General features: G+C 39.6%; 1 protein-coding gene across 2 annotated transcripts in view; it reads right to left on the minus strand.

Annotated features, from left to right (window-relative positions):
- Nucleotides 1-13,964, minus strand: part of slc66a2 (solute carrier family 66 member 2) — a 42,170-nt gene that overhangs the window by 4,548 nt on the left and 23,658 nt on the right. For both annotated transcript variants that reach the window (XM_048596083.1, XM_048596084.1), the window contains one exon: nt 8,001-8,217. In XM_048596083.1, the coding sequence (XP_048452040.1) occupies nt 8,001-8,217 (217 nt within the window). The remainder of the gene's footprint in view (nt 1-8,000; nt 8,218-13,964) is intronic.

The raw sequence follows: 13,964 nt of genomic DNA on the forward strand, positions 1-13,964 counted from the left end.
CACCCAAAACGTCAGCTTTCCTGCTCCTCTGATGCTGCTTGGCCTGCTGTGTTCATCCAGCTCTACACCTTGTTATCTGTAATACCAAGGATGTCTTCCTTTACAATAGATTAAAAGGAGGGTCTTATGCCTTCTGGCAGCTCGACCTTCATTCAATGGAACTGAAATCATGCATGGCCTTTGTCAGAGGATACAAGGTCGGTAATCAGCTCAAGGGGAGGTGATGGCCTAGTGGTATTATTGCAGGACTGTTAATCCAGAGACCCAGATAATGTTCTGGGGACCCAGGTTCGAATCCCGCCACGGCAGATGGTGGAATCTGAACTCAACAAATACCTGGAATTAAGAATCTAATGATGACCATGAAAAACCTCTGTCCTACTAACTCTGGTTCACCGATGTCCTGTAGGGAAACAGTCATCCTTACCTGGTCTGGCTGACACATGTCTCCAGACCCACAGCAATGTGGTTGACTCTTAACTGCCCTTGGGCAATAAATGCTGCCTAGCAAGCGGCACCCTCATGCCATGAATGAATGAAAAAAAAAAGGGACAAATACAGCAAGGATTTACACTGCACATAGAAACAAGAGGCGGGTTGTACACCCCATATGGTCATATGGTTGCCCAAAAAAAAAAAACTCTACAGAAAGGGACACTGGCTAGGGTTTTACTCTGTTAATAAATGGAAAACCACCATACGGGTTAAGGCGTGAACAGTGGGTTATATCCATCCATCAAACTGCACTAAAGACCAATGAATAGCTCAAGTCTTGTTCAATACAAAGTAACTTAGCTTCTAATAGCATGGCAAGTCAATTACTACTGCAGAATCTTTCTGTACCCAAAAATTAATTTTGTAACTGCAGAACAAAAAAAAACTAATGTTGCACATTTTTAATTCTTTAAATTTTTTTTAAAAAAAATGCATCTATTTCAAATTTTTCCCCCCTCAACTAGCAAGTCACAATCTTCATCTCACTTTCTACAAAATGACTTAACTGTAACTTATATTTTCTGCCTATAACTTTCTGCTTTCATGTCTGTGAGGATTCTTCACCATGACTGGCTTATCAGCCTTCTTGCAGCCTGTCCTGTTCACACTGGCCACATTTTCCACGCCAAGGGAGCTTAAATCATTGAATCAAACAGAGAATGCTGGAGAAACTCTGCATATTTGCCAGCAGCTGTCAAGAAAGAAATAAGGACAATTAACGTTTCAAGTCCAGAATATATCTTCTTCAGAAATGAAAGATGACGATAGATGAGGTTTCTTCTATGTTTACGTTTTTTTAACCTGACTCAAAGCACGTACTCTGTTTCTCTCCACATGGATGCTGCTAGATGTGCTGAGTTTTTTTTTTCCAGCATTTTCTGCGTTTGATTCAGATTTGCAGCATCCACAATACTTTGTTTTTAACCAGTGATATCATTGAAATTGCACAAGAAATCTGAGCTCTACAGGTCCCCTCAATCTTTGTGGAGACCTTTTTTTAATAAGCAAAACCAGTGACTCTATATGAATCAATCAAGCAAGTAATAAAGATGGACAGCTAGGGCTTTAAATATAAAGAAAAATAAGAGAGAAGCCAAAGTGAGCATAGACACCTTAGAGAATGAGGCTGGGGAATTAATAATAGAGAACCAGGAAATGGCAAAGGAGTTGAATAAATACCTTGCATCAGCCTTCACAGTAGGTGACACCAACAGCAATCCAAAATTACTAAGTATTCAGAGGGCAAAATGAAGAAAGGAAATAAACACAATAACTATCATTACAGCAAACTGCTAGGGAAATTAATGGGGCTAAAAACTTAAGCACCCTGGACCTAATGAGATGTATCCTAGGATATTAAAGGAAGTAGCTATAGAGACAGTTGGTGCACTGGTAATAATCTTTCAGGAATCCTTAGATTCTAGAAGTCTCAGAGAATAGGAAAAGTGGCAACCCAACACCTACACTATTTAAAACGGGAAAGGAGACAAAAAAAAAAAAAAAAAAAAAAAAAGGTACTTTAGGACTTCTGAAGGACAGTCCCGACCCAAAACGTCAACTTTCCTGCTCCTCTGATGCTGGCTGGCCTGCTGTGTTCCTCCAGCTCCACACTGTTATCTCTGATCCAGCATCGGGAGTTTTTACTACTTCTACTTTAGGCCAGTTAGTTTGACGTACATTATTTGGAAAACATTACATTCTATTATAAAGGATATAGTAGCAGAGCATTTAGAAATACACATTGTGATCCAGGAAAGTCAGCATGGCTTCATGAAGGGAAATCATGTCAGACAAATTTACTAGAATTCTTTGAGGTGGTAATAAGCAGGATAGATAAAGGGAAACAGTGGATGCATAATATTTGGATCTTCAGAAAGTATTTAATAATGTACTACACATTAGGCTACCTAAAAACAGTCCATGGTATTGGAGATAGCATATTAGCATGGATAAAGGATTGGCTAACTAATAGAAGACAGAAGTTGGGATAAAAGCAACATTTTCAGGATGGCAACCTGTAACTCGTGGTGTGCCACAAGGCTCAGAGCTGGTACAATTACTTACAATACATATTTAAATGACTTGGATGAGAAAAGTGAATGTACTATTGCCACATTCCTGAATGACACAAAAATAGGTAGAAAGGCAAGTGATGAGGATGACACAAAGTGTCGGCAGAGGGATCTAGGCAGGTTAAACGAGTGGACAAAAAATATAGCAGATAGAATAGACTGGGGAAAACTGTGAAGTTATGCATTTTGGCAGAAAGAATAGAGAAGCCGAATATTATTTAAATGGAGAAAGACTCCGTGAAGCTATAGGGTACAGGGATTTGGGAATCCTTCCCCGTGAATCACAAAAAACCAGCATCCAAGTTCAGCACATTATAGGGAAGGCAAATGGAATGTTGACCTTTATTTTGAACGGCATGGAGTATAAGAGTAGGGAGATTTGCTAAAACTATACAAGGCATTAGTCAGACCACATCTGGAAGACTGTGAACAGTTTGGGCTCCTTACTAGCATTGGAGGTAGTCCAAGGAAGGTTCACTAGGCTGACACCAGATATGGAGATTGAGTAGATTGCACTGGTACATATTGGAATAAGGAAGATTGACGGGTGACCTTATTTAAACACACAGATTCTTAGGGAACACTACAGGGTTGGTTTGGAAAGATTGTTTCCCTGTGTGGGAAGGTCTGGGACCAGAGGGGAGAAAATAGTTAAGATAGAGATGAGAAGGAATTTTTTCTCAGAGGGCTGTGAATCTGTGGAATTGTTTAATGCAGAGGGCTGTTAAGGCTGGGCCATTAAGTATATTTGAGGCTGAGAAAGAGGGGTTTTTTTAAGAAGTCAGTAAGGGAATCAAGTGCTATGGAGAAAAGGCAGAGAAGTGGCATTAAGCATCATCAGATAAGCCACGATCTCATGAAGGCAGAGTAGACTTGATGGGCTGAATGGTCTACTTGTGCACCATCTCATGTTCTTATTCCTTTACTGTTGACCACAGAACCTGAACCAGTGTTTGACTCCAAGATTAGATTTTTCCAGTTAACTTCTGCTAAATACACAAAGTGCCACTAACTGTGGCAAAAAAAAAATTAGTCTTCAATTCAAATGACTGGAACCCAAAGTAACACAGTAAATGACTCGTGATTATCAATTGTCTACCACTGAACAAATTACAAACGCACAACTTCCACGGCACAACTTGAAATAGTGAGGTAGCACGTTCATCAGGGCTTTTGACCTGCTGTGATACCTTCCAAATTACGGCAGATAAGATTGCTTTAAATACTGGGGGCTCCTGTTGTGGAGCAGAAGAACACCCCCATTACACAACGTCAGAGGTTCGTCCACTCAAGGAAAGTATATGTGCAGTCAAAGCAAGGTGCTTAAAATTTCTTGATCTAAAAAAAGCAGTTGGCAAAGTTTTATCATCTGGAGTTTTAATTCTTTAACCAGTTACTTTCCTTCAAGCTCTCTGTTAAAAGTATGGACTTGCACTGCTGTTGTCTCATTGGAACCAACCAACTTCCACTACTTGACTCAATGGCTATCTTTGTGCATGTGCAGTAACTGTCAGGTCGCTATCAGATCCAACACAGCCTTATCCACTCACTTTTTCCCCACTAATCCACAAAGCTTCTTCTTTCTTAAGCATTTATTCAATTCTCTTTTGAAAGTTCACATCGACTTTGGTTCCATTTATAATTAGCGTAAATAGGTACTTGATTACCATTGCAGGTTTGATGGGCAGAAAGGCCTTTTTCTGTGCTGTAATACACTATGACTATGACAACTAGTCAGGCTATCCCTTCATGACCTTTTTCCCGCCACACTTCTCTGTATTAAATTTGCCTGGTTTCTGCCCATTTCACTAGTCTCAGTCCTCCTGCAGAAACTATCTTCACTACTTAAAAAAAAAACTCTAAATAAGAAAAAAGGTCACTGGACCCAAAATGTTGACTTTGCTTTCTTTCCTCAGATGCTACCAGACCTGTTGAATTTCTCCAGCAATTTCTGTTTTTGTATCTTCACTACTTACTAGTTACAAGTTTTTCCATGTCTACAAAGCATGAAATTATACCCTCTATACCCACGTCCAGGTCAACAATATGTATCACGTTCCCATGCCTTGAAGCACCTTATCCTAGGCATTTTACAGCCCCAATTAATTTGACTTTTCTTTAAAGTAAATGTAAAAGCTTGAGAGACAGATTCTCTTCAGAATCCACATTTTCTAGGTTATCAATCCTCAAATTATATATTAAATATATGATTATATATATTAAATCTATATTTAAATTTAGTATAGACAAAGTTCGGGTTTCTATTCTTGAATCTTCAAGGATTTGGAGTGGTTTTAAAATGGCTGTTGGTGTGGTGTTCCTTGCTGAGTTGTGTAACTTGCTGGTAAAGAATTATTTTGCTGAATTGGTAAGAAAACACTCCCTGCTTGCATTATCCTGACCAAGCCCACTTGTCAGCCCAGCAATACATGGAACTCTCTTTAAAACTTTTCAGTTGAGGCTCCAAAATCAACAGCTGTTCACATGTGGAACCACATGATGCTGGATTTGTCTACAAGAATCTGAAGCTAAGATGTAATAACTGTAAGCCCAAAATCAGGTGATGTTAGTGAGTTAAAGGAGAAAAATAGGGGGATATATTGCTAAATATTCAAATGAACAAGTCTGTGGCTTTTTTTAAAAAATGGAATGCCAATTCTCTTGGCAAGAAACAATAACTATGGCTGGAAGAACCAAATCACTAGACAGTTGAGTGTATTGTGATGGTCTCTTCAGTCAGACCTTTCAACAAATCATTTGGATTTAAAAAACACATTTCAATGCCTTTCACCATGAAAAAAAGGCAACTCTGTTCTGTCTCATTATTTTTGACAGCAAATCTCAATTCTTACCTGATGTTAACAACTCTGCACATGACAGTTGGTGAATCTGGGAGGGGTTTCAGTGTTGGTCCTGATCAGTTAATGAAAATGTCAGAACTAGAATTTGCTCAGCTCAAGTTATTTTTATTTGTCTTGTCTCTCATTATTCACTCAACTCTTAGTTCAGTCATGAATTCCAAAGTGTTCACATATAAACTAAACACAACAAATGCAGGTGACTCTAGCACTTCATAAGTCACTTATTTCCCTTTTGGCATTCTTCCTCATTAACTAGGTTAATACTGAAAGACAAAGAGAATATTTTCTCAATGGTATGATACTAGGGACTATGAAGGAACAAAGCAATTTAGGTGTTAGTGTACAGAAATAACTGAAAACTAATGTAAAAGGTGATTAAAAAAAACACTAAAAGATTGTTAGATTTAATCTAGTGCAAATTTGCAGAAAAGGAAGTAGTGTTTCAATTACATATCTTTGATCAGTCCCCACATGGAGAACTATATTTGGTATTGGATACAGAACCTCAAGTAGTATATTGCCTTTGGAATTCATTCACCAGAATACCAGGGCTTAAAGAATTAAATTATGAGGTCATGTACTAACTGTAGTTTGTATTTCCATAAGTTTAGAAAGTTGATGCGGCATTTAATTGAGGTGTTGAAAATGTTAAAGGGGCTTCATAGGGTAGATACTGAGAAACTATTGGTCCTGGTTGGAGAATCCCAAGCGAAGATACTAAAGAATATGCTCTAACGGTCATCTAGAATCTTCTATTCCCAACTGGTACTTTGCACCAGCTCAACAGGAAATTCAAACTTCAACGTTAAATTTCTCACAGTGGCAGTTCAACAACATACTAGAGGCAGACAAGCAGAGTGCAAGTGAAAGAGTATGAGCGTGCTAGCAAAAGCATGCACAAGAGTGAAACGTTAAGACGAAGAGACAGAGATAGAGAAAGATGGGGAGAAAGACTCACACTGGGTCCTGACTTGGTCCTCAAGTATTTCTTGCATTCCAATTCTGCAAGTGACAGTTTATCTAAAACTGTTATGAATGCAGTTTTTTTCAAAAAATTCTGCTTCTGTACATCTTCAAAGGAATCTCAATGAGACACAAATGTCTGACTCAATTCCAGTTAGCATTCAGTTCAAGCACCAATTTTATGGTGACTGGGAGCTCAGGAGAAGCGTCTTAGCATGACATTTCAAGGATGGCAAAAGGGATAAATTACAATAAATTTGCAGCATACACCAGCCACTGTTAATTTACTAATTTAAATGTTAAATAAATCTGTCTGCATATCAGTTTATAAACCAACAAATCTAAAGACTATGGTGTGGCAATACGTATTCCAGTAAGTCAGTATATAGTGGAGAAAAAAAGATCATAGTTTGATTTATAAAAAAAACTTGCTAATTTACTTTTGGGCAGATAAAACATACCCTGATTAACAGAAGAGATGAAATCTGTTCATGAAGTTGTCATTGACAACTGAACCCAAAGTAGTACGAATGTCAAATCCCAAAACAACTATACTCAATTCACCTAATTACCACTCAATGATACTCCAATGTTTACGACCACAGGGAGTTTAAACATTTGCTAAACTTGTTCCATGAATGCATTGTTACAAGTGTTCTAAATGTATGTCCACATATCAGAAAAGAGCACACAGAATGTAATATATAGAAGTTAAATATTTAAAAAATTAGGAGGCGTTCCAGGTTTATAATACAGAAGGAATAATTTCAAGGTTATGTTATCTAAGGCATAACAATTATGAAATAATGTAAACAAAATAAATAGAACTTTAAGATAAATAAGTAGAAATAGAAATGAGTGAAAAAAAAATTAAAACTCATCCAAAATAAATCAAAAACCAACACATATTTGGAGTAATTTGCAAAGCACGATAACAGAGTGAAACATGTGGGAGTTTACAAAATACAAGAGTGGCAAGGGAATAGCTTTGTGATAACAAAGGGGTGAATTTTGGTGGGTTGGATCCCCTTTCCTCATTCTCAAATTTTCCTTGTGTACATAAAATTGGTCACGGAATGCAGATGTTAGTGAGATAATCCTAATAATAAAGGAAAGATTATGGTGGGCATTGGGCTTTGATAGGTCACTTGATTTATTAGCAACCTTGATCACAAGATGGTAATACTGTTTTGTATTCTTTTATAAGCTAAAACTTTAACGTTGCTATGTTCTGTTGACTTGTGAACACTGTGCCTTTGAACCCACTCTAGGACTTGAACTATATAATCCAGGTTGACACTTCAACGGTGTTCTATTGTTAGAGCTGCCAATTTCCATATAAAATGATAAATTGAGACCCTCTCTGTTGGTGAGATTGATGTACAAGAGGATCAGAGAATTCTCTGGTGTCTTGTCCCCAGAAACTTACATTACTAAAAAAACAAAATTGTCGTTCAGTTTTGATCATAAAGACTCACTACTTAGAAACTGGCTGCTGCTTTAGCCTATAGTGGCTGCACTTGAAATAGCAAACTGGCCGAGGACTTGATAGATACAAGTTATTTCTTTCTATCAAGATCCTATAACAGTGTGATTTGAGCTCTCTTACCTCATTCCTTCTGTTGATTTGTTCTCATAGTTGCGATACAGTTGTGGTGTGCCAAGCATTGCCTCGGTAAAGACAGCGAAGAAGCCAAGTGTTTCCACAAAGAGTGAAGAATCAATAAGGAGGTAGGTTATGTAGGCAGCAACAACAGTGAAAGCCAAGACACACTGAATGTAATCAATAAATCTGCTCCACAGCCAGAAGTACTGCAAGTCAAAGTCTAAAAACAGAAACAAATTATTAATAGTAGCTAAGCAACTTATTTGAATTTTACCAGTTCCACTCATTATTTTAAATTTATGACCATATGACAAATTTGCCACAAGCCAATTGTGAAGAAGACAAATACAAACCAAGTATGTACCTCCCTTTATTTTTCCTGTTTACTTGAATGCCGTCATCTTTGCTTCTGTGGCAAGTATTTCCCTACTCGTTATTCTTCTTCCTGTCCTTTTACTGACTAGTATGAAGGTCACCAAAAATGGCAACAACTTTGTTAGCTTTTCCAAAGGGAATCCAGTCATAAATCTGTCTTCTAAATGAGGAGTTCTCTCTGCACTAAATTTGCACCCTTGACAACAACTTGCAGTTAAATGGCATCTTTGACATTGAACCAACGTACCAAAATGTTTCACAGAAGCACAATCTGGCAATAACTGATGCTGAGCCAAAGGCAGTGATATTAAAACAGTTGGTGTAAATCTTTAAGGAGGCTCTCTTAAAAAAGCTGGGAAGATGAAGATACAGGGGAATTTTGAGGAAAATTTTTGAGTAAACACCTGATGGCAAAGCTACAAATAATGATGCAAAGATAGAGGATCCATGAGATGCCAGATTTGGAAGAATTTAAGGAAGATTTTACAGTTGGAGGAGGTTAGAGCAAGGGGGAAATGAGGTGGGATTTAAATTTTAAAGATTTAATTGCCTTGTTTGAGGCCTGTTAGAGACTGAGGACTAATGGTTTGGCAGCTCAGCCTGGTGTACAAGAGAATAAGGTGTACATTTTTAGGATATGCTTATCTAAACAAACAAAAAAACAAACAGGCAGCTTTGGAAGTGGATGGCATGTTTGACGGGGCAGGAGTGTATAGCCTGGTGATGCTGCCACCTCACCTGGATGAAGTCTGTACGAGAAAGCTCAATAAAGTCCTTCCTGCCCATTCGATAATTTGGGGTCCTCAAGTGCAATTAATGTGATTAATATTAAAGGGCCTCAACTGTAGCTACTGGTATTCAATGAGCAGCAGGAAGGATTAACCATGTGAGGGCACTGACAAGCAAACCCTATGGGCCAAGTAGGGAGGTTTCCACATTCAATGACCAATCAAGTAACTCACATGGTGAAGGAGAGTGTCTGCTGACAGCCACGCCATATCCTTTCCTCCAACAATCCCCTCCCGGTGATCCCCACTTAACTGCCTCCAGGAATTCACTGATATTTCCTAGTGAAGCCTGAAGCATATTAGAAAGTAGCCACTAGTCCCAGTGGTGTTGTTAATAACAGAGACCTGCAGACTTCTGAGGAGCTGACAGATCTGGAGGGGCAGGATTTGCTGTCTATTGGTGAAGTCTGGAAGTAAATGGTTCCCCACTGTGGGGCATTTAGGGCCTTCACCCCTCAGCCTTTAGAGATCAGGTTGACAGGATGCCACCAGTTTAGTGGCAGGCATCAGGTCCCTAGCAATGCTTGATAAATTCTGCCCCAAAGTGACGGCCTTGAATGCTTTAGTTTTTGAGAGGATACTCTTTTTGATCACCTTTATTAACCAGGGGCGGTTAATCCTTCTCAGCAAGTTCTTTTTAGATCAGAATTTTTTTTTTTGCTGATAATGAAATATCTGCTCAAATGTCTGCAACTTCTCATTCATTGACTTCCCTCTTAGTCTATTTTCCCAACTCGCTCGAGATACCTTTTGTTAGACATCCAAATCTTTTTGCTCTCTTACTCTTGGGGAGTTCTGCTTAAGAAACTATTTTGATTTACCTTTCCCAAACCTCACCCATTGACTACCGCTAATTTGTCCACACTCTTGCTATTTGCTGTTTCTTATGTAACTACAATCAAAATTACATGTGTTGGCTACATACACAGGTGACATTTAATTACAAGGTGAGGTTACAGTTCGGTGGTGAAATGCACTGAATGCAGCACGTGCGGGCAGATTATGAAAAAATCTTCTGGATAATCAGGGAGACTGTCCATCACTGCCACAACTTGCCTGCCCAAATCCATCACCATTAACAAAATATCTATGGAAAGAACAAAGATGGCACAGATGTTCTTCAAATTTAAGTTTTACTTGTAAATATTTCATATGACATTGATTTCACCTTATTCATGCATCCATCGTTAGTTGTCGAAATTAGCGTAATCAGAGGTAAAAGTAGTGGTGTACCTAATGGTTACCACACACTCATGGTGACAGGGAGTTAGGGATGCACCTTTAATTGTTTTCTGAAATATTTTGTGCATGGGATTCATTCTTTATTGGATGTTCACATTAATTTCCAGTGCAATACTTGTCATTTTATGGGAGATAGCTGAACTGCCAGGGACCAATCTATGTATTGAAAAGAACATTATCTCAGATCACATTCTGTAAGGATAAGTAAACATGTGGGGTCCTGTAAGGATTCTGCCAGCCAACAGCCTGAAATGAATCTACATGGGAACAGTGCTGACACTGCCCTTTATGACTATAATTTTTTCTAAACCTTGACTGGCTGTTGCCACTGGCTCCAGCACAGGAGACGCTTCCCATTTCACTCCTCCATGCTGCCAACCTTATATTGTGTCCTCCTTTGGATTCTGCTTCCACTCCTCCATGCATCTGGCACCATTACACACCACCCTTACCAAAACACTACTCGCTCTTGCCAGTTACAAGCCTCCATGCAAGCTACCACTTTCTTGCTCCTGGTGTAGTGCTGAACCAGTAACCTCAGACACAACTAACCAAAATCAACTAATGCCCGCCACTTTTAAATCAATGCATATTGGTGGAGGGATCAAAAATTTGATGTAGGTGCCCAATCTTGCACACGATAGGGTTTACTTGGGGGAAGGGGAAGGGGAAGGGTGTTGGTCCTTCAGGTTGGAGTTGTGCCAGCTGGGTCTTGGGGCTGTTTTCAGGGGTTGGGGTGGAGAGAGCACTCGCTGAGTGCTAATTTGGGGATTCATTGTAATATTTAACCAGTATTTAGAACAGTATTTTACTTTTACAAATTTTCCTGGGAGACTATTACACTTCGTTTGAATTGGATTCTCTGAAAATACCTCTTACAGTTGGAAAATTTAGTGTGTTCTTGGTACAAAGGAATTGCCCATCAAATATCTCAATTCCCTGGGCGATTCCCATAGAGTCTGCTGTATCAGGAATTCCGTGCGGTCCCATTCATTTTGCCTGCTAGTTACCAAATCCTCTAGTCATGCTGAATTACCCTCAACAGCATGAGCTCATCTTGTGCACTAATCCTTTATATGATACCTACTGAATACCTCTGGATTTACATCTAGTGGTTCCACTTTATCCACCTTACTTGTTACATCCTTAAAGAATTTTAATAAAGTTGTCAAACATGATTTCTCTTTCACAGAACATTGCAGACTCTCCCTGAATGTACTGTAATTTTCTAAAGGTTCTACTATGACCTCCATAATAACGGATTCTAGAATTCTTCCAGCGATAGGTGTTAAGTCACATATCGTCAATGTGCTGGGATATTTCTAGAATTTAGGGAATTTTGGAAGAATACAATAAATACATCCATCATGCTACAATGCTAGGCCAGGGAACATGCAAAATTGATGTGGGTTCTAAAATGGCAAGCCCTTGACTTACTTGGAAGACGTCACCCCTGTATGATAATTAAGAGCAAAGAGATTGGGAAAGTTACTTCCAAGATAGGACCATAGATTTGTACACTCATGCAGTCTGGTATGCACATAGCAGCCCATGGAATTAGCATCTTATTAGGAAGATGTTGTTCTTGAAAACAGCAACCAAATATGAATTATTTTTCTATAAATACGGGTATGGGTAATTGCTGGCATGACAATACTATCTGATGCAAGCCAGAGCAGGAAGGACACTCTGCATCCCTTTCATTAATATTGCGAGCACCACACAGATATACACATACTTGCAGGACAAGTCTAGCTCCTCTCACCCACCTTCCTGCAAGAATGCGATCCCCTAATCTCAATTCCTCTGCCACATCTGCTCCCAAGATACATTCCAATGTATCATTCTCCGCCACTTCCGCCATCTACAATCCGACCCCACAACCAAAGAGATATTTCCCTCCCCCACCCCTATCTGCCTTTCGTAGGGACTTCTCTCTCCGCGACTCCCTTGTCCATTCCACACTCCCGACTAGCCCCACCATCCCCAGGACCTTTCCCTGCAACCGCAAGAAATGCTATACTTGCTCCTACACCTCCCCCATCACCTCCATTCAAGGCACAAAACAAATCTTCCACATTAGACAGGAGTTGACCTGCACATGTGTCAACTTGATCTACTGCATCCACTGCTCCCGATGTGAACTCCTCCACATCAGCGAGACCAAACTGAGGCTTGGAGGCCATTTTGTACAGCATCTGCACTCTGTTCACAACGAACATCATCTTCTAGTCGCGAACCATTTTAACTCCCCCTCACACTCCCTGGGTGACATGTCTATCCTGAGCCTCCTCCAGTGTCACAACGACACCATCCGCAAACTGGAGGAGCAGCACCTCATATTCTGCCTCGGGAGCCTACAGCTCAATGGCCTAAACATGGATTTCACCAGTTTTAAAATCTCCCCATCCCTGGCCTCAACCCATGTCTAACCCTCCCTCCCATCCCGGCCTCCTTGACCTGACACAACCTGTCCATCTTCTCTCCCACCTCACTGACCAATCCCCAACACTCCTTACCTGCACTCACTTATCACCATCCCACCTACCTTCCCCAGCCCCACCTCTCCTCTCTCTATTTATTTCTGAGCTGCCTTCTCCCTCCCCATTTCTGAAGAAGGGTCCCGACCCGAAACGTCAACTTTTCTGCTCCTCTGATGCTGCCTGTCCTGTGGTGTTCCTCCAGCTCCACACTGTTATCTCAATTTAACCCTCACTGTCTTAACTGAATAACTGAATTTTTTTTTTTTAAAATCAGCAGAATCCAACAGATTGTTTATTTTTAAACCACCTTACAGTTTTGCTAGTACTAGGAAGGGCAGATTTCAACAAAAGGTGTCTCCTAGCTTGCAATTCAAAAATCAGGGCATATAATCTCAGGATATGTGGTAGGCCATTCAAGACCCAGAATAAGGAGGAATTAGTGGAATTCCCTACCCAATAGGGCTGTGAAAGCACAATCATTCAGTTTGTTCAAGGTTTATTTCTAGACAGTAATGTCATCAAGGAATAAGCACATAGTATGCACAAGGGACACTGAGGTAGACAATCAGCCATGGTCTAACTGAATAATGGAGCAGTCTTGACAGGCTGAATGGCCTACTCCTGTTCCTAGGGTAACCACACTTCCAGGCAAGTCCACTTAACCATTTTCCACTGATTTGGTGGTTTGTGAAATGGTATGGTAAAAGTTCAGTAGTTGGTAATGACTGCAATTTCCAATTTTAAAAAAAAAAAAATCTATTAGCATAAACAGAGCATTTGAAACTCTTAAGTTGTTCAAGTTACTAGTACTAGTACTAGTTGAACTTCTCCATGCTCAACACCAATTGAAAGGATGATATTCACATCGGAGCATGGTTTAGGTGCAAGTTGAATTAATACCACATACAGAACTACAAAAGGCCCATGACTAAACAGTTTTACATTTGTCTATGTGCATATGGAAGTAGTTATCCTTAAAATACAAATCATTTTAAAGTTAAAACTTGAAATAGAACTAAAATGGTTAGCTATTCCTTTAAGCAATACTGGATCCATATTTTGATAAGTTAGATCAAATC

Source organism: Rhincodon typus, chromosome 4 (genome assembly GCF_021869965.1).
Source record: "Rhincodon typus isolate 14 chromosome 4, sRhiTyp1.1, whole genome shotgun sequence".
NCBI classification, from domain to species: Eukaryota; Metazoa; Chordata; class Chondrichthyes; order Orectolobiformes; family Rhincodontidae; genus Rhincodon; species Rhincodon typus.